Source organism: Onychomys torridus, chromosome 9, assembly GCF_903995425.1.
Source record: "Onychomys torridus chromosome 9, mOncTor1.1, whole genome shotgun sequence".
NCBI lineage: Eukaryota > Metazoa > Chordata > Mammalia > Rodentia > Cricetidae > Onychomys > Onychomys torridus.
In genome coordinates this window covers 92,320,085-92,343,419 of record NC_050451.1, presented here as the reverse complement: position 1 = coordinate 92,343,419, position 23,335 = coordinate 92,320,085, and the positions used below count along the sequence as shown (strand labels likewise).

The window sequence follows — 23,335 nt, the reverse complement described above, 5'->3', positions numbered from 1 at the left end:
TTCTAAATTTCCCATCTCACGCACTATGTTTGTTTGCATCATTTCTCACACTAGCTCTTTCTCATTTACACCAAGTTGCTGTAATATCCTAAAGTTTACAAGTAAGATTCAGTTGGGAGCATTTAGGTTCTTTTCATGGTCATTGTTGGGAAATGCTAAAGTGTAACCTCACAAATTATCTCCTGGAGTTCAACAGCACAAGTGGTTCATCTCACATCCTACTTGCACCTGAAGTGAAGTCGTTAAAATGCATTGTGCAAATGTATGCCTTGCACTGTTAGCAGTTTCCTCACTTAGGGGGAACCAGAGCCCTGGCTAGAACCTTTAAACAGCCTGATTCGGAAAGCACAGAAGGGCTATTGAACGTTTGTCTTCAAGGAGAACTGAGATTGAATTTACCCAGGTACTTCTGGATAGTTCTGGATGAAGAAAACCATTGCTTTTAAGTCAATTGTCGTGCCTTCTGGAAGCACACTGTAGGGAAGGAGCTGAGAGGGAACAGTTGTTTTGAAACTATTAAATGAATAGGTAACGGTTTTTCTCGTTGTGTTTTGAGGGCTCCCTTTTCTCTAGCCGAGTGGCTCAACTCCACACCTCCATTCAACTCTTTGGAGAAAGGCGTGGGGATTGAAACACCATAGCTCTGTCCTTCTTGCACCAATTAATTACACTTTCCATACATTTTCAAGAGCCTCGAACCCTCTAGTAAACCATCTTCCTCCCCATCCCCAGCAACTTTTTAGCTCCTGGTCCAGGGACCGACTTTTAATCTGTTATTAATAATAGTTATTATTTAATAACGAAAGGAAAAAAAAAAAACGACGGGGCGACGGCGCGTCTCAGAAGCGCGTTTTCGTCCCCTCGCCCGCCCGGCTCGCTGTGGCCCTGCCAGGCCGCCGTAGCCGGCCTCGCGCGTTCCCAGCGTGGCGAGGAGCTGCTGTCGGCGGGACTTCCGTGTTGGCGGGATTCTGAACGCTGCCATGGCCCAGACCGTGCAGAACGTTACATTGTCCCTCACTCTGCCCATCACGTGCCACATTTGCTTGGGGAAGGTAATGGGTACGGCTAGGAGACGGGGTGGAGGACCCAGTGCCCGCGGGAGCCGAGCGAGGCCGGGTGCTGGGCGGGGACGGGGCGTGCGGCGCCGGGATGCGAGGGTAGGCTGACCTGCGAGCTCCTCGGCGGCGGGAGGCCGGTCCTGGGGCAGGCGGGGGCGACGCGGATCGACGGGCTCCTCTGGCGCCTCCCGGAGCGAGCCTGCGGCCCGGGGCTGGGCGGCCTGCGGCGGCCTCAGCCGGCCTGCAAAGAGCGGGTTAGAGAGTCAGCGCCGCAGCCTCCTCCTGCCTCCTCCTCTGCAGCCGGTGCGGCGAGCAGCGCTTTCCAAAAGCAGGCTTCCCGGGAGCCCCGCCCGAGTCCCCCAATCTCCCCTGCACCCAGTGTGATTGTTCTGGGGGCCACGGTCCATTTTTAAAGTCCTTCCCTTTTCTTATCCTCGTCTGGAGGGTGGCTTTTGCCATGTGTTCAGATTTTGACAAGTAAATGATGGTACCTGCCCCCACTCCCCTCTGTGCTGCGTAGAATGAGAAGCGTGGTCTTAACTCCGAGACTGGGATCGGTCACGAGAGGCCAGACGTGCTCACGGGTTTGTGAAACTACGTGGAGAAAGTAGTCTGGTATTAGAAACGGAGTTTTGAATGTTCTCATGCATTCGTGTTCCCCTTCGTTTCCGTTTGTGCCTCCGATTCGGCTCTTTTGAAAAGCGTGCGTGTACCGCGTGGTTCAAGAAGGGCAAAGAACTGGAACACACATTCTTTTCCACCTTGATTGCTTTTTGTATGTAGTGTGCCCGAGAATGTAGGCGGCAGTTTACAGCCTCGGGCTTAACAGGGGAAAAAAAGAAGTGAGTGCCAGCCAATAAGATGGCCTGCCTTTAAGTGTTGAAGGCTCAGCGTAGATTTGCCGATTCAGTCAATAAAAGCAAGTTAGGATAGGAAGCAACTGCTAACCCTAGACAGAGTCAGAGTAAAAGGCCAGTAAAACAGCACATGTTCCGTGAGACAGAATGGCTTGCTTGATCTCCGGCAAGCTGAAGGATGGCTTCCACAAAGGTGGTTTTCCAGCTGGCCAACTGGTAAATCTGAACTGTATTTTCATACCCATAGATTCCATCAGTTCTACCTTTTGCTTCTTTCAAACATACTTTTTTTTTAAAAAACTTCTAGATTATTGTTTCTTAACCTTGCTTCATGGAGTAAAGTCGTGTGTGTGTGTGTGTGTGTGTGTGTGTGTGTGTGTGTAATTTTTTAATTGAGTACAATTCAGGCTTTGTCAGGCTTTGTTGTTTCCTTCTGTCTCAGTTTCCACAGCTGAAAATGTATTTAATTTTATCAACCCCATTAACTTGTTGGAAGGATTTGTGTGATCCTCAGTGGAGGGGAGATAGATTTTTTTTTTGATCCCCAGGAACATTTGTGAATATGTAGTTTCTTTTGATTGCTTCCAGGGGTAAGCCAATGGCATCTGATTGGTGGATTCCAGAGCTGCTGCTAGCTAAATTTCCTATGATATACAACACAAAAAATGCTTCGGTTTAGAAAAATATTGATAGTGCCCCAAATGAGAAGTCCCTACCTGAACCAATATATAATTCCTGGTCAGTGAGCCCGAGATAGTAGGGCTATTAATGAAGAACTTAAAACTCGAGTCTTCCCAAATACATTTGCTGCTTTAAGAAAAGGATTTGGTCATGCAAGAGGTGAAATGGCATAATAGATAAACAAGCTGAGTGTGGTGGCACATGCCTTTAAGACGGGTGGATCCCTGAGTTCAATGCCAGCCTGGTCCACAGAGCAAGGACAGCCAGGGCTACACAGAGAAATTCTGTATCAAAAAAAGAAAGAAAGAAAAAGAAAGAAAAAAAAAGAAGGAAGGAGATGGATTGTAGAGTTAATCTTTGCACCAGAGACTGCCCCTTCACCTTCCTGTCCATTCATTGTACAGAACATAGTATTACACTTCACTCTCTCTTCCCTTCCTGTCCTTCACCATCTTGGAAACATTATCTTATGATGCTTCCTCCTTCAACACCAGTGCTCCTGAAGAGTTTGGGATTTTATGTGCTACGTAGCCTTTGCCATTACAATCCAGCCTTTTTATTTTTTAGGAGTACTGTTTTATTGCTAGAGATCTCATCTTAGAGAACATTGATTACAAAGACTAATGACATGGGCAAATTTGATCATTTATATTGTAGAACTTCTAAACCTATGCCTGTTTGGGTATTTTGTGTAGTGGGATCTGGGTAGAGGAACATGGGTAGGCAAGAACTGAAGGAGTACTAAATTCTCTGTGTTTTACTACTTTAAATACAGTCAAATAAAAGAATTGATTTTAAATTAGTTTTTGTATTAGTTACTTTTTGTTGCTGTGATAAAAAACACCAGGGACAAAAGTGACTAATGGAAGAAAGAGTTTATTTTCGCTTATGGTTCCAGAAGGAGAGTCCATAATGCTGGGGAAGGTAGGGCAGTAGGCAGCTGGAGCAGAAAACAGGGAGATAGGGTGAGCTGGAAGTGAGGTTAAGCTATGAATTCTCAAAGCCCTCAGCTGATGATGTATTTCCTCCAGCAAGATCTCAGTTGCAGGTTCCTTCCAAGTAGTGCCGTCATTCTGGGTCCAAATGTTCAAATACCCAAGTTTATGGGGCATTTCTCATTCAAACCACTACATTCTGCTCCCTGGCCCCAAGAGGCTTATTGCCATGTCAAAACACAGTTGCATTTACTACAACTTTTAAAGTTCTCATGGTCCTTTGTTAGCTCAACAGTGTTTAAAAGTCTAAAGTTTCTTCTAAGACTCATCAATCTCTTAACTGTGCGACCCTGCCATAAGATTTTTAAAAATTGCATATTTTCAATATACGATGGTACAGCCATAAATTCCCATCCCAGAAGGGAGGGATGGGGGCATAGTGAGAAAATACTAGCCCAAAACCCAGGGCACAAAAATCTTGTAGCTCTGTGTCCAGTGTCTGAGAGTTTAGTATCAAAAGGGCTTTGTTGCCTATAACATACATCCTCCTCTTGGTGTACCACCTCCTGTATGCAGTTCTCCTTGGCAGATATGGCTTGGACATCTCAGGTATCTTGGAGTCTTCACCCACAATGGGCCCTCAGAGTGCCTAGCCCTCTCAACTTCCCTGTAGTTAGAGTTTTCCTGCCTGGCCCAGTCAGGACAAATCTCTCTTACCCGCCAGTCCCACAGTCGCTCAGACCCAACCAAGAAAGCACACAGAGACTTACATTGTTTACAAACTGTATGGCCGTGGCAGGCTGCTTATTATCTACTTCTTCTATCTTAAATTAACCCATTTCTGTTAGTCTATACTTTGCCACATGGCTTGTGGCTTACCAGTGTCTTTACATGTTGCTTCTCATGGCAGCGGCTGGCAGTGTTTCTCTCCAGCCTTCTACTTCCCAGAATTCTCTTCTCTCTTGTCCCGCCTATACTTCCTGCCTGGCCACTGGCCAATCAGAACTTTATTTACACAGAGCGATATCCACAGCACTTCCCTACTATGTGTTGCCTGGCCTCAGTGGCTCAGAAACCGTAGAGGAAGAATTCGTGACTCCCTCACTCTTACATTCTTTGTGCCTCCAAAGGCACACATAGAGGACACCACCAAGTTTGGCTGCCGTCTTTGGATGAAGCCTTTACCCTCTTGATGACATTAGCAACGACTTTTATATGTTGAAGTAATTGTTTTCTATGAGCAAATTTCCCCTTAGGCTTTCTCCCTGTGTATGTTGGAAGTGTGGCCACACAGAATCCTCCCACTAGAGCCCCGTGCCCCTTGTGTGAAGGCCTCCCTCCCCTTAGTGCTAATCTCTCTAACAGTTGCAGCCTCACTTTCAACACAAGCCTTGGCTGCAAATTTTCTCTCCAAACTGTGTATTTTCAGAATTTCTCTCTGCCCCACATCTTCCTTTTTTTTTAATGAGTTTTTATTACTACTATTATTTTTTATTACACCCTGACCACAGTTTCCCCTCCCTCCTTTCTTCCCAGTCCCAGCCCCATCTACTCCTCTGTTCCTATTTCAGAAAAGGGTAGACCTCCCATGGTTATCAACCAAACATGGCATATCAAGGTGCAGTAAAACTAGGCACCTCTCCTCCTATTAAAGCTGAACAACGCAACCCCAGTATGAGGGGCAGGGTCCTAAAAGCCAGCAAACGAGTCAGAGACAGCCCTTTCTCCTACTGTTAGGAGTCTCACGAGAAGACAAAGCTTGTTTCTTTTCATTGAAGAATTATATGAATTATTAGTAATCACAATACCACTGACGCAGTATTATGCTATCTTGAAATTTCCTCTGCCAAGGAAATTTCTTATTAATTTAGGCTTGGGCAAGTTCTTAGGGCATGGGAAGAAGACAGCTATAAGTTTGCCAAAATATCACAGGAATGCTCTTAGCCCAGCTACTAATAGTGACCTTGTTCTCTGAACTCTCTTGAGCCAGCCTTCTGTAGTCCACATTATTCTTGTCACTAATGTCTTCCAGGCTCACATTAGGAAGGCCCTTAAATCTCTGCTTATATCATTCTACTACTTTTCTAAACATCCAGAGTTCCAGTCTTCTACATTTTTTCCAAAAAAAAAAAAAAAAAAATGTCAGGTTCTTCGCAGCAGTAACCTGTGTCTCCAGATACCAACTTCTGCATTACTTTTTGTTGCTCTGCTAAAACACTATGAACAAAAGTGACCTGTGGAAGGAACAGTTTATTTGGGCTTATTAGTTCCAGAGGGAGAGGCCATAATGGCAGAAGTGTGAACTATAAATGAGGCAAGACTATAAACTCTCAGAACCAGCCTCCAATAATGTATTTCCTCTACTTCTTAAAAATTCCATAACCTCCCTAAACACAATGCCAGTAACCAGGGAGCAGGTCTCGGATTACATGAGCCTGGGGCGGGGGGGGGGGGGGGACATTTCTCTCTCAAACCACCACCACGGCATCCCCAGGTACAATATTTATATTTCTCCATTTTCCTGTTGAATCTTTTCTTCCCAAATAAATCCTCCCTGCTTTTGTGCCACATGTTATTATATAACCTCCCTTCCCTATTAAGATCTTTCCCCTACTTTTCAAGGTTCCTTTTCTATTTTTGTGACCTATACAGACATAAAATTATATCTAGATTATACATATGAACAAACATATTTGATATTTGCAACTTGCTTCTTTCTCTTAGCATAATGGTGTCCAGTTCCATCCATTTTCTTGCAAGATATGACTTCATTTTTATAAATGTACACTATTTATCCATTTATCTGGTGATGGACATCTAAATTGGTTCCATATCTTAGCTATTGTGAACATTACAGCAATAAATATGGATGTTCAGGTATCTGTGTAGCATGTTGACTTAGAATCCTTCCATATGTACTCAGAAGTGGTGTATCTGTATCATAAGTAGTTCTAATTGTAGTTTTTGAAGTACCTACACAGGGACTTCTGTAGTGTCTTCTCCAGTTTACATCTGCACCAGCAGTGCAAGAGTTATTGCTGGCATTTGTTGCATTTGTTCTCTTAGTGAATGCCATTCTGATAAAAGATGGATTCTCAGAGCCATTTTAATTTTCATTTCCTTGGTATCTTAGGATGTAGAACACTTTCAAATATATATTGGCCATTTTTATTTAAGAACTGTCATGTCAGTTCATTAACCCATTCGCTGACTGGATGATTTGGATTTTGGTGTTTAGTTTTTCCAATTCTTTACATATGCTAGATATCAGTGCCTCTCTGATGTATAGCTGCCTGTCTGATGTATAGCTGGTGATGGTTGCCTTTGCTGTTGTAGAGGTTTCTTATTTCTATTTATCAGTTCTTTGGATTATTTCTTGTGCTATAGATCTTTTCAGAAAGTCTTCCTTTGTGCCTATATAATTTTAAGTATATTTCTTATGTTTTTCTCTAGCATTTTCAAATTTTCAGGTCTTTGATTCACTTTGAATTGTTGCCGCATGCAAGGGTAGAGTGATGGATCTCATATGATTATCTACATGTAGATATCCAGTTTTCCCAGCACCAGTGTGTGTTTTTGTCACCTTCACATGTTGCCTATAAGTTCGTTAGATGTAGGCATATGATCTTGAAATATGTTCTTTTTATTCCAAATTTGTTTGTGACTTTTTTGTTTGTTTTGTTTTTGTTTTTTGAGACAGGGTTTCTCTGTGTGGTTTTGGTTCCTGTCCTGGATCTCGCTCTGTAGACCAGGCTGACCTCGAACTCACAGAGATCTGCATAGCTCTACTTCCCGTGTACTGGGATTAAAGGCATGCGCTACCACCACCTGGTTGTTTGTGACTTTTATTGTGAAGGGATAGTGAACTTTGTCAGGATTTTTTTTTTCCCTGTCTGCTGATGTGATCATATGATTTATGTCCTTAACTTGATTTCTTATATTTATTGTATATATCGATCCAGCTTTGCCTTCCTAGGCTGAAATCAACTTGGTCATGATATATGATTTTAATGTGTTCTTCAAATTTTTTTTCTAAATTTTATGTGTATGAATGTTTTACTTGTATGCACACTGTGTGTGTACTTTGTGCCTACAGAGATCTGGTTCCCTAGAACTGGAGTTACAGAAAGCTGTGATCCATCATGTAGAGCAGTGGTTCCCAACCTTGCTAATCCATCCTTTGTACAGTCAGTTCTTCATGTTGTGGTGACCCTCCCAACTATAAAATTATTTCTTTGCTACTTCATAACTGCAATTTTGCTGTTATGAATTATAGTGTAAATATCTGATATGCAGAATATCTGATATGTGACCCGAGTGGGGTCACATCCCACAGGTTAAGAAACATTGATGTAGCTGCTGTGACCCAAACCTAGGTCTTCTGCAAGAATAGTGAGTGCTCTTAACCACTGACTCGCTGCTCCGGTTCCCTTACTGTGGTCTTAAGTAAGAGTTACAAAAAAATTTGTCAAAAAGTTTTTTGTTTGTGTTCATCAGCGAAATTGTCCTACCACCTGTCTTTCTTTTTCTCTGTGTCTTTATCTGATTTGGTCATCGTGGTAATATTAGCTTTGTAGAATGAGTTTGATGGTGCTCCTTTTCATCTTATCTTGTGTAATTGAAGGAGCATTGCTGTCCTACAGTTTGAGGAGTATTGGTCTTCTACAATTTAAGGAGCATTGCCATTTTACAGTTTGACGAGAATTGCTGTTAGCTCTTTCTCAAAGGTTTGGCAGAGCCTGACATTGGTTCTGGGCTTTTTACTTCATGAAAAGCTTTTGATTACTGCTTCAGCCTGGTTATTTGATAGGGATCTGTTTAAGTTGTTTATAACATCTTATTTAATAAAATTAATGCTATTAGTAGGTTGTGTGTCTATAAATTTATACATTTCTTATAGATTATGTAGGTTTGGTGGACGTAAATTTCACAATACTTCCCAATGAGCCTCTGAATTTCATTGGAATTTGTTATAATGGTTTCTCTTCATCTCTAATTTCATTAAGTTGGGTCTTTCTCAATTGGTTAATTTCTCTAGGAGGTTGTCAACCTCCTTTATTTTCTCAAAGAACCATCTTTTTCTTGTTCTTATTTTTATGGCCTCAGTGTACATCAGTGTGTTATTTATTTAAGATACCTTTTTCTGGTTTGTAAGCACTCATAGCTGTAAACTGGACTTAGGAATGCCTTAGTATCACAAAAATTCTAGGAAGTTGTGTTTTTAATTTTTATTTCTTCTAGAATTATTTTAATTTTTAATAATTTTTGATCCTCAGTGACCCACTGGTCATCAAGAATGTATTGTTCAATCTTTAAGTATTTGAGTAGTTTCTGAGCTTCTCTTGTCTTTGATGTCTAGTTTTAGTTCACTGTTGCCTGACAAGATCCAAAAATTACTTCTGTTCTTTCATGTTTAAGATTTGCTCTGTGACCTAGAATGTCATCTACTTTAGTGATTGGTGACATGAATTGTGGAAAAGAATGTGTATTCTGTTTCTGTTGGATGGAATATTCTCTAGATATTTATTAATTCTATTTGATTGATGATGTAGTTTAGCTGAAGTATCTTCAATGACACTTAGTGCATATATACTTGAAATGATTATATCTTCTTGACCAATTATTCCCTTTTGTTGTATAGCAGTTTCTTCCAACTGAATTGCAACTTTAATACCCCTGAACCTGGCCACCTGTTTGCCTTTCACTTCTGTAGATTCAGAAAGCTTTGATGCTCCAGCCAAACATGTAAGACATCCATATCCTTCCAGCAGGAAGATCAGTACTTAGGGGGCTTGGAAAGTACAAATCCTTTGCCTGTAGAGTGTTATGGTTGCTTCCTTACTCCCACTGCATTTGGGAGCCACCTTTCAGGTTGACCGTTGCTGCCCCAGAGCAGGGTATATAATCTGAGGAGTTTGGGGAAGACGGGAGGACCTGCCCAGCTGATGGACTGTAAAGTGCAGTGGATCTGCCAACCACACTTAGCTTTACAGGGTAGCTGGCCTTCTCTTTCCTCCAGGGGCTCTAGTTTACCTTTTAGATAAGACTTCTGCTTCCTGACTGCTTGCTGGGGATCCCCATGGGTGAAGCTGTATTAAGTTTGCCTTGCTTCTTTTCTATGCATTGCCCATTCTTTTCTTAGTGCTCTTATATCATCACGTGTACATTTCTGAAGCTCTTTTTTGTTTTTGGAATAGAGTCCATTCTGGCACTAATTTTCCTTCTTAGCGTGTCCCATGTAGGCAGTTTCTAGCCCACCATCTTCGCTGGAGGATCTTAAGCTGAAGTTATACTGCCCTCTGGAAATCATCATCTGACACATAGCCTGTCCAGAGAAGTGGATTAGTCAGCTTCTGAAAACCCAACAGTGACAGTACTAGGACGTTCCAACAATACAGATGACTCTGCCTTGGGGCTTTGTTGATGGCCCTGAGCAGCTAGAGCAAAGAAGTCTGCCTGTGGTTGTTCTGTTTTATCGTTTGGTATACTGAATGGAGAGGTAAAACGTTTTCCTTATTGTTTGACCATAATTTTTTGCTTCAGAAGACAGTTTGGGCAACATTATCTCAGTTTTTAATTTTCTGTGTCACAATTTACTTTTATTAAATCCCACCATCTTCAAAGCAATCTACCAAGTGATATAAGGAGATACAAAGAGCAGGACACACCAGGCGGTGGTGGCACACACCTTTAATCCCAGCAATAGGGAGGCAGAGGCAAGTGGATCTTTGTGAGTTCGAGGCCAGCCTGGTCTACCGAGCGAGATCCAGGAAAGGCTCAAAGCTACACAGAGAAACCCTATCTTGGAAAAAAACAAAACAAAACAAAAAAACAAACAAACAAACAAAAAGCAGGACACTACCCTTCCCCTACTAAGACTAATTCTAATGGGGAAAGTGGAATATACCCAGTTTTCTAAGCAAGGCACAAAGTAGAAAAGAGAGCATTAAAGGGAAAAAAAGAGCATACTATTAACCGAGATGTAAAAGTGTGAGAAACCTTTCCTGCACTGTGAAATATGTCATACGCAGGAAATACTTATTTTAGTTCACCCCCCCACACACACAGGAAACATAGAAAATCATTACAAGAGTTCATGGTGAGAGAATCTGCTCTTGGAAGCTAGGAAGCAAAGAGTAGAAGCGGAAAGATTGGGTCCCAGTAGCCTTCAGGGGCACCACAAACAACTTCCTTAGGGTTCTGCTATAGATGTAACCATCTTGTTAAATAAGAAACACAGAACTAATTGCAGAGTTAAAAACCATGAGGTCAGAGCTATCTTCCAGTAGGCCACAGGCTGAGGATAAAAGTTTCAACACATGGACCTTTGTGGGATGTACAGGATCCAAACTGTAGCATTGCATCCCTGGCCTCCACAGTCACATGGCCATCTCAAACTATGAAGTGCCTTCAGCCCATCCCCAAGAATCCCCAAATTTTAACTATTCTGTTATTGTTTGAAGTCTCATGAGAGTCAAGGCAAACATATAGGTGTGAAACACTGGAGAGAAGAACTGAAAACCAAGTTACATAATTTCTAAGTGCAATAGTATGGAGTAAGCATTTCTTTTCTAAAAGGGAGGAATAGGAATACAGAAAGAATTAAGGTAAGACTGAAACCCAACAAAGCCAACATTAGATCCTGGTACTCCACACCTGGCATCCTGGACACACTATGGGATTCGATAGCCCTAGGGATTGGGAAGCTCTTTCCCCACAGACTGCTGGGGACAGTCCAGATAGTCATTCAGGTGGGCTGGCTCTACTCACTGTCTGTAGTTTCCCTACATGTTTTTCTTCCCATGTTTCCAGCATCTTTAACTTCTTTTTATGTATGGTCCCTTGGGTATGCAATAATACTGGTGTGTGTGTGTGTGTGTGTGTGTGTGTGTGTGTGTGTGTGTGTGTGTGTGTGTGTGTGTGTGTGTGTGTGTGTGTGTGTGTGTGTGTGTGTGTGTGTGTGTGTGTGTGTGTGTGTGTTGTGACCCTGTGTGAGTGCAGGGGAGTTATGTGAATTTGCTAGCATATTATTATTTAACTTAAATTAGCACATAAATGAAAGGGTATTAGGTTTAGCCATAATTTTCAGAGATACAAACTAAGCCTATAATAACCAAAAGGTTTACTTGAGGTTAAAATGTGGGATACTGGGAGTTGGCCCTAGGTTTATCTTAGAAGCCTAAACTCTGTCTCTTACTGAGGACAGAGAGAGACTTGGGAGTTGTAAGCATAGAATGCACATTAACCACATGTGACCCATGAGATTAAGAGAGAAATTGGGCATATCAGATAATATGGCCTCAAACAAATGTTAGAAGCCCCTGTGCCACCCCTGGCATCTTGACCAGATGTGTTTGTTCTCATGTTTGCTAAGCTCTTTCTGCTTCCTGAAACCTGTCATTGATGCTGTGTCACCTTTTCATTGTCATCATTGCCATTTAAGTGCTCATTTCCTTATGACCGTTTGTGACCACTTCCCCTTTTCTCTTTGGAAAATCCCAACTCTGGGTAAAACAAACTCTTTATCTATTTCTTGCCTGAACCTGAGCAGCTCAACAGCTGAAAAATGCACGCCTGTGTGAATTGGTCTTACATTGCATTAAAAACCACAGACCTCCAATAGAAATTAAACAAAATTAATTAGTCCTGCTAAGTACTCCTAATAAACTTGGTTTTTGCTTTCCAGAATAACTGCTTTACTTCCCTTTTCTCACATCTACATACTATCCCCTTCTTCAATTTTTGCTCATAACTTCACTTTATATTTAAAGGGTAAGTTCCAGCTGAGAAAGCTGGAACATGGATCCTCTCTCTTTCCAGTCCTCAGATCAACCCTTGTGTTTGTTTTCCCATGGAAGCTGGCTCCTCCTTCCTATGTAAGACAAAATTGTCCTGGGGTTCAAATCCCGTTCCCCTTTTGGCTTCTTGGGAATTTTGCTGTCTCTAGCTGTGGTATCCCTACCCTCTCCATCACTGTGACTTGCTTTCTAATTTGTATGCTTTCTCCTTTATATCTGAGACTTGTCTGTATGTTCTGTCTTCATCGTTTATTGCCTCTCAACCTTCTTGTGTTTCTGTCCCCACCCCTCATTTGCTGAGAAACTCTTTTTAGTAGCAAATCATTTCATACAGTTAAATCACAGTGTCATCTCTACTTCGTCCACGTCTTACTTACTTGGGAATGCCTCCCTGTTGAGAACTGCCACGGTTTCCTTCCTGACACGCAGGTCCTGTTCTCAGCGTCCTTTTCTGGATGCTCCTCTTGTACTTGCCCTTTTCCTCCAGCCATTTTGCCTGGGCCAGGAATCTGCACCAGTCCTATGGTTTTAGATGCTGTTCTCTTTTATGCCAGTGACTCTCAAGGCTTCTTATCCCAGGCTTACCCACTTAAAATTGAGTTTGATGTAAGAAATGTCACATAACCAAAATAGGGCCTGGACTTTGACTGCATGGAAAACTGTTCCTCCTGTCATTGGCACCTTGATTTAATCAAAACCATCCTCTAGATTGGAGGACCTCTTCAACTAATACATAGAAATTTTTGATTGCTTTTAAATTGTTTCCCTGGTTGCTTTTACATTGTTTCTTACAAGGTGGAGCATCTTGATGTCCTTATATAATGTGTATGGTTCTGTCTTCAATATTGGCTTCCATAAGTTTTAGAGGCATGGCAGTCATGGTACTGGAGAAGTAACTGAGAGCTACATCCTGATCTGTAGGCAGGGGCCAGGGTGTGGGTGTGGGACTGAGCTTGGCTTGGGCTTTTGAAACCTCAAAGCCCAGTAACATGCCTGCTCCAACAAGGCCATGCCTCCTAATCCTTTCCACAGTTGTACTTCCTGGTAACTAAGCATTAAAATACATGAGCTTGTGTGCTGTGGATATCGCTCTGTGTAAATAAATTTCTGATTGGCCAGTGGCCAGGCAGGAAGTATAGGCGGGACAAGAGAGAAGAGAATTCTGGGAAGTAGAAGGTTGGAGAGAGACACCGCCTACCGCTGCCATGAAAAGCAACATGTAAAGACACTGGTAAGCCACAAGGCATGTGGCAAAGTATAGACTAACAGAAATGGGTTAATTTAAGATAGAAGAAGCAGATAACAAGAAGCCTGCCACGGCCATACAGTTTGTAAACAATGTAAGTTTCTGTGTGCTTTCTTGGTTGGGTCTGAGCGACTGTGGGACTGGCGGGTAAGAGAGATTTGTCCTGACTGGGCCAGGCAGGAAAACTCCAACTACACTTGTGGGAGCCATTTTTATTCAAACCACCACAGTTACCATTCCAAACTGGCTACTAGTGTAAGGAAATAGCTTCCTTCATTACTGGGCTTCTTATTCTTGGGCTATAAGGTACTTGTAAAAATACTAAAGTAGTATGTTGGTGGGAAGAAGGGACTGTAGGGTAAATATGGTGCTATCTTTCTAGTATTTAGAAGTCTGGGGCTCTTAAGAAATTTTATGAATAGCAGGATAAAATGAGAACATCCATGAACATAATATGACCTGAATCTCTAGTCATGTGAAGAGGGGAGAGAAGGAGAAAAGAAAGAAATGGAGTTACATGTGGTGAGGTAGAAGACAAGAGGCTAGGGAGAGGGCCAGACTTGTCTTTTTATCACCCAGCACTTGTGGGATTAATCACTGTCACCAAGACCGACTCCCCACAAGAGTCACCTCTCTTAAAGGTTGTGTTCCCCAATTCCATTATATTGGGGAATGAAGTTATGACAAACCACACCAAAATCATAACATACCTTTTTGTAATGCTTAGTAGGGGGTTGTTGGTACTTTATGGTGTAGTGGAATGCACTAAAAAATTCAAGTATCACATTGGTGATTCTGCTATCCTACAATTTTAGTAGAAAATAGGCTGAGGGGGAAAAGTCCCATAATTATTAAATAGAAAGCATTTTCTTTTTTGCCCATGAATGTTAAATACATAATAAGCATCTCAGATCAAAGTTGTAGTCTCCATGACCAGCTCTTTCAGGTAGCATCTCTGTCATAGGAGAAAAGCATGGTCAAGAGAAGCATTGTTTTATACGCCTAAGTGTGCTCTCCTTACCCCTACTTCTTACGCCTATACTTGAAAGGGATGATTTGTTTGCTCTAAACAAAATCATATTGGGAATCCAGTTATGACGGTTGCTCTGTACTAAAAGTAATGTTTCTTTTTTTTCAAAGGTACGTCAGCCTGTTGTATGCACCAACAACCATGTGTTTTGTTCCATTTGTATCGACTTGTGGTTGAAGAATAACAGCCAGTGTCCAGCTTGCAGAGTCCCTATCACTCCAGAAAATCCTTGCAAAGAGATTATTGGTAAGGATCTATTTTATATGTGAATAAGATAGATTAAAGACAGTTTATAAGCAGTGTTTGTTTAGGGGAAGACTGATAAGTTTTCATTGTTACCGATCAACATTATATTGAGTTTCTTAGTAATTATATATAATATGTGTGCAAAAGACTGTGAAAGGCCACATGCTTATATTAGAGACTGCATGTGAACAGAAATATTAATGGTTTAAAGTCATAGGTGCTAGAAGAGAAAATAAAGGGCTAGAGAGTGTTGAAAGAAGGTGAGGAACTCTGAGAAGGCTTGATGCAGTTGGTGACATTTAGGTTTTGAGCAAGGAAGTACTGTGCCCCAAGTGTGCTCTAGGAATGTTGCCTGGGTGGTGGTGTGTGGCCCGCACTATAGAGGCAAGACAAAATTTAGATAGTCAGATTGGAGACTCTGGTCCAGTTAAGAATAATATGAAGCTAATTAAGGTTTAAAAAAAGAAAATTAGTGCCACATTAGGAGAGGCAAGAGGAGTTTCAAACAGGAGCTAGGAGAATAACAGGTTCAGAGAGACTCCACTGTCTTCAATATTCAATACTGTTGTGATGGAAATGGAAAGGAAGATAGATGACAGAGAGCAAAAGACTGAGTGGGACTTTGGGATCCAAGCTTGCTGCAAAGCTGCTTTTATGGCCATGGGTGAAGTCTTGCGGAAGGTTTCTTCTCTGCTACTTACAGTCTATGGGTTAAACTTTCTATACTTAGACTTACTTAATGTTAGCAAGGAGTCAGGTCTTTGTGTAAGATGAGAGCATTGATAATTAAAGTAATTTGATGCTTTTCTTTAGCTTTTCATCACATCTCTTGCTGCTTTATTCATTGTAGTTGGAAGTTTTTCTGTGTCCCAGCCTGCCAGTGGTCGGGACAAATCTCTGCCACTCACATCCCCCAAGTAAACACATAGAAGCTTCTATTAATTATAACTGCCCAGCCATTAGCTCAGACTTATTACTGACTAGCTCTTACACATAAATTAACCCATAATTCTTATTTATGTCACGTAGCTTGGTATCTTTTCTCAGACATTCACATCTTGCTTCCTCTGCATCTGGCTGGCAACTCCTGACCCTGCTCTTCCTCTTCCCAGCATTCCTTTAGTCTGCTCGCCCCACCTATACTTCCTGCCAGTGTACAAAAGCATTATCCCACAGCATTTCCCCTTTTCTGTCTAAACAAAAAGGAAGATTTTAACCTTAACATAGTAAAATTATATATAATAGAACAGTTATCAAGCAAGAATTATAGTTATAATATCTAGTCTATTTGTATTTCGCAAAATTAAAGAAAATATTCTATCCTATATTTGTGAGTCTAAAGTTTCATGTCTAATTTATCTTTTATCATAACCAAGGAAAATTGTAATTATAACTATCTGGTCTTCAACTACACCAAAGACCTCAGAAGGATATATTACTTAAGTAAACAGGAAGAGCATTATAAGCAATTTTTTTTTTAAAGTTCTGGAAAGGACAGAGACAGCTAGCTACCTGGACAGTTACCCAAAGTTCTTCTGCAATGTTGGGGCATTCATTCTTCAGCCTACATGCCTAGAATCTCTCAGTCACTTTTCTCTGTGTTCTGTAGAGTATCTGGCAGGCTCTTCTGTAAAGCAGGAACCTGAAGGACCATCTTGCCTTGTAAAGTTCAGTGGTCACCTTCCTATGGGTCCTGCATGCCCAGTTGATACAACATTTTGTCAAGCAGTCCAGACAAGAACAGTTTCTTGCCCAAATGGCTATTTTTGCTAGAAAAAGATAAACTCCATATGTAGTGTCTTCAATGTCCATCTTTATCTTTGAAGTAAATTGGTGCTGCCAGGAGCAGACCTACCTCACTGTCCAAAAAGTCTGTTTTTAAAACATTTTAAATACCGTATTCTGTAGATCTTTGAAGTGTTTGGATATTACCTATCTAATTGAAATATATATATGTATACTTAGAAAACTTAACATGAGTACAAGTTTGATTATCATAGAATACTAATTATTAATCTGTATTTCTTAATTATCTATTACAATTTAAATGAGCTGCACAAATATAATACCTTAAACAAGAATAGAACTATATATACAGTATAATAAAATTAACTTTAAATTTGTATCAATAAACTAAAATCTATATCAATGTAAAACATTTAAACAAGTTGCTCTTTAAAAGTAGGTTCAACAATCCATCCTTTTATCCTATGATACCTATATCCTATATTTCTATATCATGTTCCCCTGTCGTCTTTTAGAAAGAGATTGACTATGACCAATAACAATTTATAACCAACAACCTAAACAAAGACAAACATCCATAATCTATTTTTTGGGAGTGTGGGTGTAGTTTTCTAGGCTACTTCCTGCTGATATAGGGCATTGTATTCTTATGGGGATACAAAGAAAATTTTAGAATTATGGTCAACCTGACTGGAGCAGTCTGTGAGGCTGTATTCTCTGAGCCAGTTGCCTTGAACCTGTTTTTGGATATTGGATCATCTCAGCCATGGTGTCATTGGAGACCTTTCAGGGGTCTTGGCTGGTCAAACCTGATGTATCTTAATCTGGAACAAATCCACAGCCTCTGGCTTCCTGTGAAAACAAAAGCAGAGCCTCCTTTCCAAAGCAACATATGCTTAGACATAAATTTTGAAGTTGAGATACCTTTAAAATATACATATTGGTTTAATTCAGCAGCCTTTATAATCAGATGTCTCTCTCCAGTTAAAAATCCAAAAGGCAATATAATCCATACTCTGTGTGTGATTTCCATCTTTACGTGGCTTATTTTTTATATTACTTTTACTGTCTCTTTAAAAGACTTTATTTTTTTTTAATTTCATATTTCTTGAATATAGGTCTATATTTTTTTTTCTCTCTCTTTCACGCCTACATACATTTTACACATAGTGTAAACCATTCAAAGTCTTATTCCATCTGAATCTGCCTTACTGTGAATGTATTGCTTTAAACTCCAGCATTACTAGGACTGAAACAGCAGCTTTGGCTGCTGGCTCCACCCACCTCAGCTTCCCCACATGTTGGAACTACATTCACAGCCAGCTTTGGGAGAACCATGCTCACTGCCAGACTCTGGGAGGCAGTGGGTCTGTGCCTCCCAGAATAAAGCAGTGTGTAACCCAAAACCCTTTTTTTTTTTTTTTTTTTTTTTTGTAATAGCAAAAGCTAAATCTGCCACGCAGTGCACACAGATGCCTCTGTTTGCCATGGGAATAAGTCATGCTGCACTCCAGCCCACACACCACTGTGAACCTGCCATACTGTAGCTCACAGCTTGCCTGAGAGACACAACTAGGAAGCTGTTCTTAGCTCCGTTTTAGAATCTTTTTTTTAAAGCTTTCTCAGGTTTTAGGTGGAAACTCCTGCTCCTCATTTTGGCACTATATGTAGTTGGAAGTTTTCCTGTGTCCTGCCTGCCAGTGGTCGGGACAAATCTTTCTCACTCACATCCCCCAAGTAAACACACAGAGGCTTCTATTAATTATAACTGCTCCACCATTAGCTCAGACTAGCTCTTACACTTGAATTAACCCATAATTCTTATTTATGTCACCTAGCTTGGTATCTTTTCTCAGACATTCACATCTTGCTTCCTCTGCATCTGGCTGGCGACTCCCGACTCTGCTCTTCCTCTTCCCAGCATTCCTTTAGTCTGCTCGCCCCACCTATACTTCCTGCCTGGCTACTGGCCAATCAGCGTTTTATTAAACCAATAAAAAAACCTACAAAAGCATTATCCCACAGCAATTCATTCCTATGTAAATAATATGAATGAACTTTCTGAAATGAAATAGTCCATTTATCCTTGTGCTTGTATAGACTGTCCTGAAAAGGAACATCTATAAAATGTCTTGGCTATCAAGTTGCTAACTACAAAGATGTAACCACAGTATTAGTTCACAGCTCTCTGAAAGAATTCATATTGGGTGTATTTCCCACAAATTGGGCTACACAGCTAATGCTGGCACTCAGTCCTATGTAACTGGGTCATTAGAATCAGTGAGAATTGTGTCACTAGTACCCAGATTTGTTTTAATTAACAATTGTTTTCAGATTTGCGATATTCAAAATTGATAAATTAATCCTATGTAGCCCTTTCTTCCCTTGACTTTGCAATGGTAAGCTGTTTAGGTAAGTAAACACAACACTGAAGGTATTTCTTCGGGTGTTGTTGATATCTTCCCCCCTCAGGATTAAAGTAAAGAAAGGCCTAATGGTAACCACCCCACCCCCCATGATCCCAAAGTCCCACTCAGTCTTTTGCTCTCTGTCATCTATCTTCCTTTCCATTTCCATCACAAACAGTATTGAAGACAGTTTCCCCTAACTTTAGACCACTACAACTATTTAAGTTTCCTAAAAGGTGCTGTGTACCTGTGGCTAATTATAGGCTCACTTTTAATGTTTACTTAAGATAAACAAAAATTTACCCCTAAAGTACAAACAAAGCACCAGGAGTCTCTCTGAACCTGTTATTCTCCTAGCTCCTGTTTGAAACTTCTCTTGCCTCTCCTAATGTGGCACTAATTTTCTTTATTAAAATTTTATTAGCTTCACATTATTCTTAACTGGACCAGAGTCTCCAATCTACCTATTCAAATTTTATTTCTGGGAAGTTGTATAATGCAATATGGAAAAAAAAAGTTCATTTTCATTTTGCCCAAACCAAGCAAAACTGAGGATATTTGCCCTCCAGGAGGAACAGGTGAAAGTGAACCTATGCTGAGCCCTACAGTCAGGAAGCACCTTCGGAGAACAAGACTCGAGCTACTCCACAAAGAGTATGAGGTAACTAAAACTGCTTTAACATGATTTCACAGTTGACTTAGGTCAACCGGTCTGAGACCCACATCCTGTGAACCTTTGCTCTTTTTATTTTCCTTGGGTCTTTTCTCTGTGAAGCAGTCTTGGCTGTCCTGGAACTCACTCTGTAGACCAGGCTGGTGAGAAATGGTTTTATTTAAGTAAGGACTAGGATTTTATAGAATAGGAAAAAATGGAAACATTTTCCCTTTTTCTTTTCCTTCTTTAAAATTATTTTTAATTTGTGATTTTTATTTTATGTGTGTAAGTGTTTTGTTTGCATGTACGTCTATGCACCACTTGAATGCCTGGTATCTGAGGACAGGAGAAGGTGTTGAATCACCTGGGACTGCCATGTGGGTGCTGGGAATCAAACCCAGGTCCTTTAGAAGAGCAGCAGTGCTCTTAATCACTGAGCTGTCTCTCTGGCTCCTCCTTTTTAAAAGTGTGTGTGTGTGTGTGTGTGTGTGTGTGTGTGTGTGTGTGTGTTGGTCTGTTTAATACTTTGTGCCTCTTTGGCTCAATTAAAAAAAAAAAAAAAATGAGTGATTAGATTAAAGAAGCCCACTTAGGGAACTCAATTAATTTGTTACTGCTTATAGATTCAGTGGTTATTATAAACATGATGAATTCTGGTGCACTAAATAAATGTCATTTCATTGTTAGCCCAGGGATTTCAGTGTGAAGTATATCATTTCTGATTTTCATCTAAAGGTGAATGAACAGACTGATCTACTGTGAAGGTGGAATTTTTACCAATGAATGTATGCTGCTGGAATAAATATAATTTTGAATAGTAGACATTCAGCCCTGTTGTCATTTTCTCTTCACTAAAGGAGGGCTGGAGAGTTTCTAATATATACATCTCTATGTGCATGTGTGTATAGATTATATTTGATCTGGTTTTATAGAAAATATCCAACCCCTGTTTTTAGCAGTTGAAGAAAGGCTTTTTGTGGGGGTTGAGGAAACACATGTGCAGCAGACACACAAAAGAAAAGAGCTTCTGCAAAGCAGAGGGGTCTTGTGAAGCTAAAAGGTCAGTCTTTGCTCGAGGGCTGGGTGTTTTTAAGACTCTGAAGGGTCTTCATCCCCTAATTTAGGGTTGGTCAGTTTGAAGAAAGACAGAATGACTGATTGGCCCACAACCAATATTAATATAGTATGATAGAAAGTATCTTTAAATTAAACTCTGTACATGGAAACTACCTCAGCTGCCTCAAACATTTTAATACACTAGAGCGTAAGTGATGGAATAAATGTTCATTCCTACATGTTTCCACATTTGTGAATAGATGAATGCATGTTTATTAATTCATTGCTATAGTAATTTGAAGAATACAACTTCTTACACTGGGTATGGTGGCACATCCCTGTAATCCCAGCACTTGGGAGACAGGCAGGCAGATCTCTGGAGTTCAAGGTCTGCCTGATCTACTTAGTGAGTTCCAGCACAGCCAGGATTACATAGAGCAGTGATTCTCAACCTTCCTAATGCTGCGATCCTTTATTCCTCATATTGTGGTGCCCCAACCATAAAATTATTTTCATTGCTGCTTCATAGCTGAAATTTTGCTACTGTTATCAATCCCAATGTAAATATCTGATATGCAGGATATCTGATATGCAGCACTTATGAAGGAGTTGCTCAACATCAGGTTGGGAACCACTGACACAAAGACCTTGTCTGAAAACAAACAAATAGAACAAATAGTGGGCTCTGGAAGAACACAGTTTCTTTTAGAATGCTACTAAATGCATTATAATTTACTAGGAAATAGTACTGTAACAAATCTAAAATGCACTCTTCCATAATTAATAAATGCCATAGATAGATTTCATTAATCAGAGAGGTCATTGACTTAAGTCTGTTTTCTCTTGCTCTAAAGTCAGAACACCTTAACCTGGTTTATGTTTCTGCAAGCTAAAGTTAAGGCATTGTCACCATGATGATGGGAAAAGGACAAGAGAAGAAAGAGTACCAGAACTCTTTGTTTTTTTGTCAGGAACCCATTCATTGATAACCTGGGTATCAGTATTAACGCATTCATGAGGGCCTCATGGCCTAAACACATGTTGATATTTCCCCTTGTAATGGTCTCACAGTGACAGTTACATTTCAGTAGGAGATTGGGAGGGACATTCAGACAAGCACTGACATTTGGAGTTTATTTTCTGTTAGAATTTTTGACCATCTCAGATTAAGATGATCTGTGCATTATAGAAGAATAAATGCTATTCCACTGTGGCTGTGCTTCTTCCTCGGCATCGTTGGCTGCATTGGTCCATGAGAGTGGAGGGAGCAGAAGTGGAAACAAGGCTTAGACAGCTGTGGGTACGATGGAGACAGTCCTCCAGGAGACAGACTTCCATGAATCAGCCAACTTTATTCCAGAATATAAGAAATATAGGATTGGGGAGCCTGGGGACAAATCCTAATTTGCATTGGGTGGCATGCTCCTATAACAAGGCTTCGTAGGTGGCATCAGGGTTCTATCAAAATGGCTAGAGCACTTGCCTAATTACCATGTGGGTCATCAGGGGAAGAGCTTTTGCATAGAACTGTGTCAAGAGTCACCCTTGAGATAAGTCAGACATCCTGGGCCCAGAGACATCCTCCACATAAGGCGGGGTAGAGAGCAGGAGGTTTTTGCTAGAAGGAGGGAGTCCTCCATGTTGCGGAGCCTAGAGGAAGCTGCCAGGCTACAGTAGTCTGCAACCTCTGATCAGCAGACCCTCCCAGCATTACACAGAAGAATCGACTCCAAATGTTTGCAGTCACATGCAAGAGCGACTGCAGTTCTAGAGTAGAAAAGCGGATATTTGGAACAGCTCTGACTAGTGCTTGAGGACCCACTACTCCTATTAATCTGGGAGGAAAAGTGGAGGGATTTCATTCCTACTTCAGATACAGAAGCAAAAGTATAAACAAAATTCTCGTTGGCTATTCTGAACAACAGTTTTTAAATTTCTCTCTATAAAGCAATTAACATGCCTTAAATTTTCCTTCTGAATTGGAGTCTACTTTTTTGTTGAAATTCATGGTTTTTTTCTTATTTTCTTGATTAAACAAAAGCAAAGGGTTGACATTTATATATAAAACCATAGTTGTCTTAGAATTAAAATATAAGTAATTGGTACCAATTTTTATGAGTCAAAAAGAATTTTGAGAATTTAAACTGACTTTTTCTTTACAAAACTGAATCAGTGTGTGTATAAAAGTTTGAGTGTAATATTCAAGAACACATTGGCTCTGGCTTAGCGTACACAGAGTTAGTTCATATCTGATTATTGAATTCCGTGCTCTTTCAGGATGAAATAGATTGTTTGCAGAAAGAAGTAGAAGACCTTAAAAGTAAAAACCTCAGCTTGGAGTCACAGATCAAGACTATTCTGGACCCTTTAACCTTGATGCAGGGCGGCCAAAATGAAGACAAACATCCCGCAGCAGATAGTCCAAGTAAAACTGACCTGGGAACTGTCGCAGAGTGGAAGAAAAAACTCAGAACAGCTAACGAAATCTATGAAAAGGTCAAAGACGATGTGGCTAAGTTAAAAGAGGTAAGTTGTAGTTGTGGGGAAAATCTATGGTGGTTATTTTTAAAGTTCTACAGTATTTTAAGTACTTCCACAAGTATAAATAGCCATATACCT

At 40.6% G+C, this 23,335-nt stretch overlaps 1 protein-coding gene across 1 annotated transcript in view; it reads left to right on the top strand.

Moving 5' to 3' along the window:
- Positions 1-912: 912 nt before the first annotated feature.
- Obi1 (ORC ubiquitin ligase 1) overlaps positions 913-23,335 on the top strand; it is a 47,358-nt gene continuing 24,935 nt past the window's right edge. The window contains exons 1-4 of the mRNA XM_036199982.1: positions 913-1,052; positions 14,716-14,851; positions 19,575-19,666; positions 22,994-23,242. Coding sequence (XP_036055875.1) covers positions 981-1,052; positions 14,716-14,851; positions 19,575-19,666; positions 22,994-23,242 — 549 coding nt within the window. The 5' untranslated portion in view covers positions 913-980. The remainder of the gene's footprint in view (positions 1,053-14,715; positions 14,852-19,574; positions 19,667-22,993; positions 23,243-23,335) is intronic.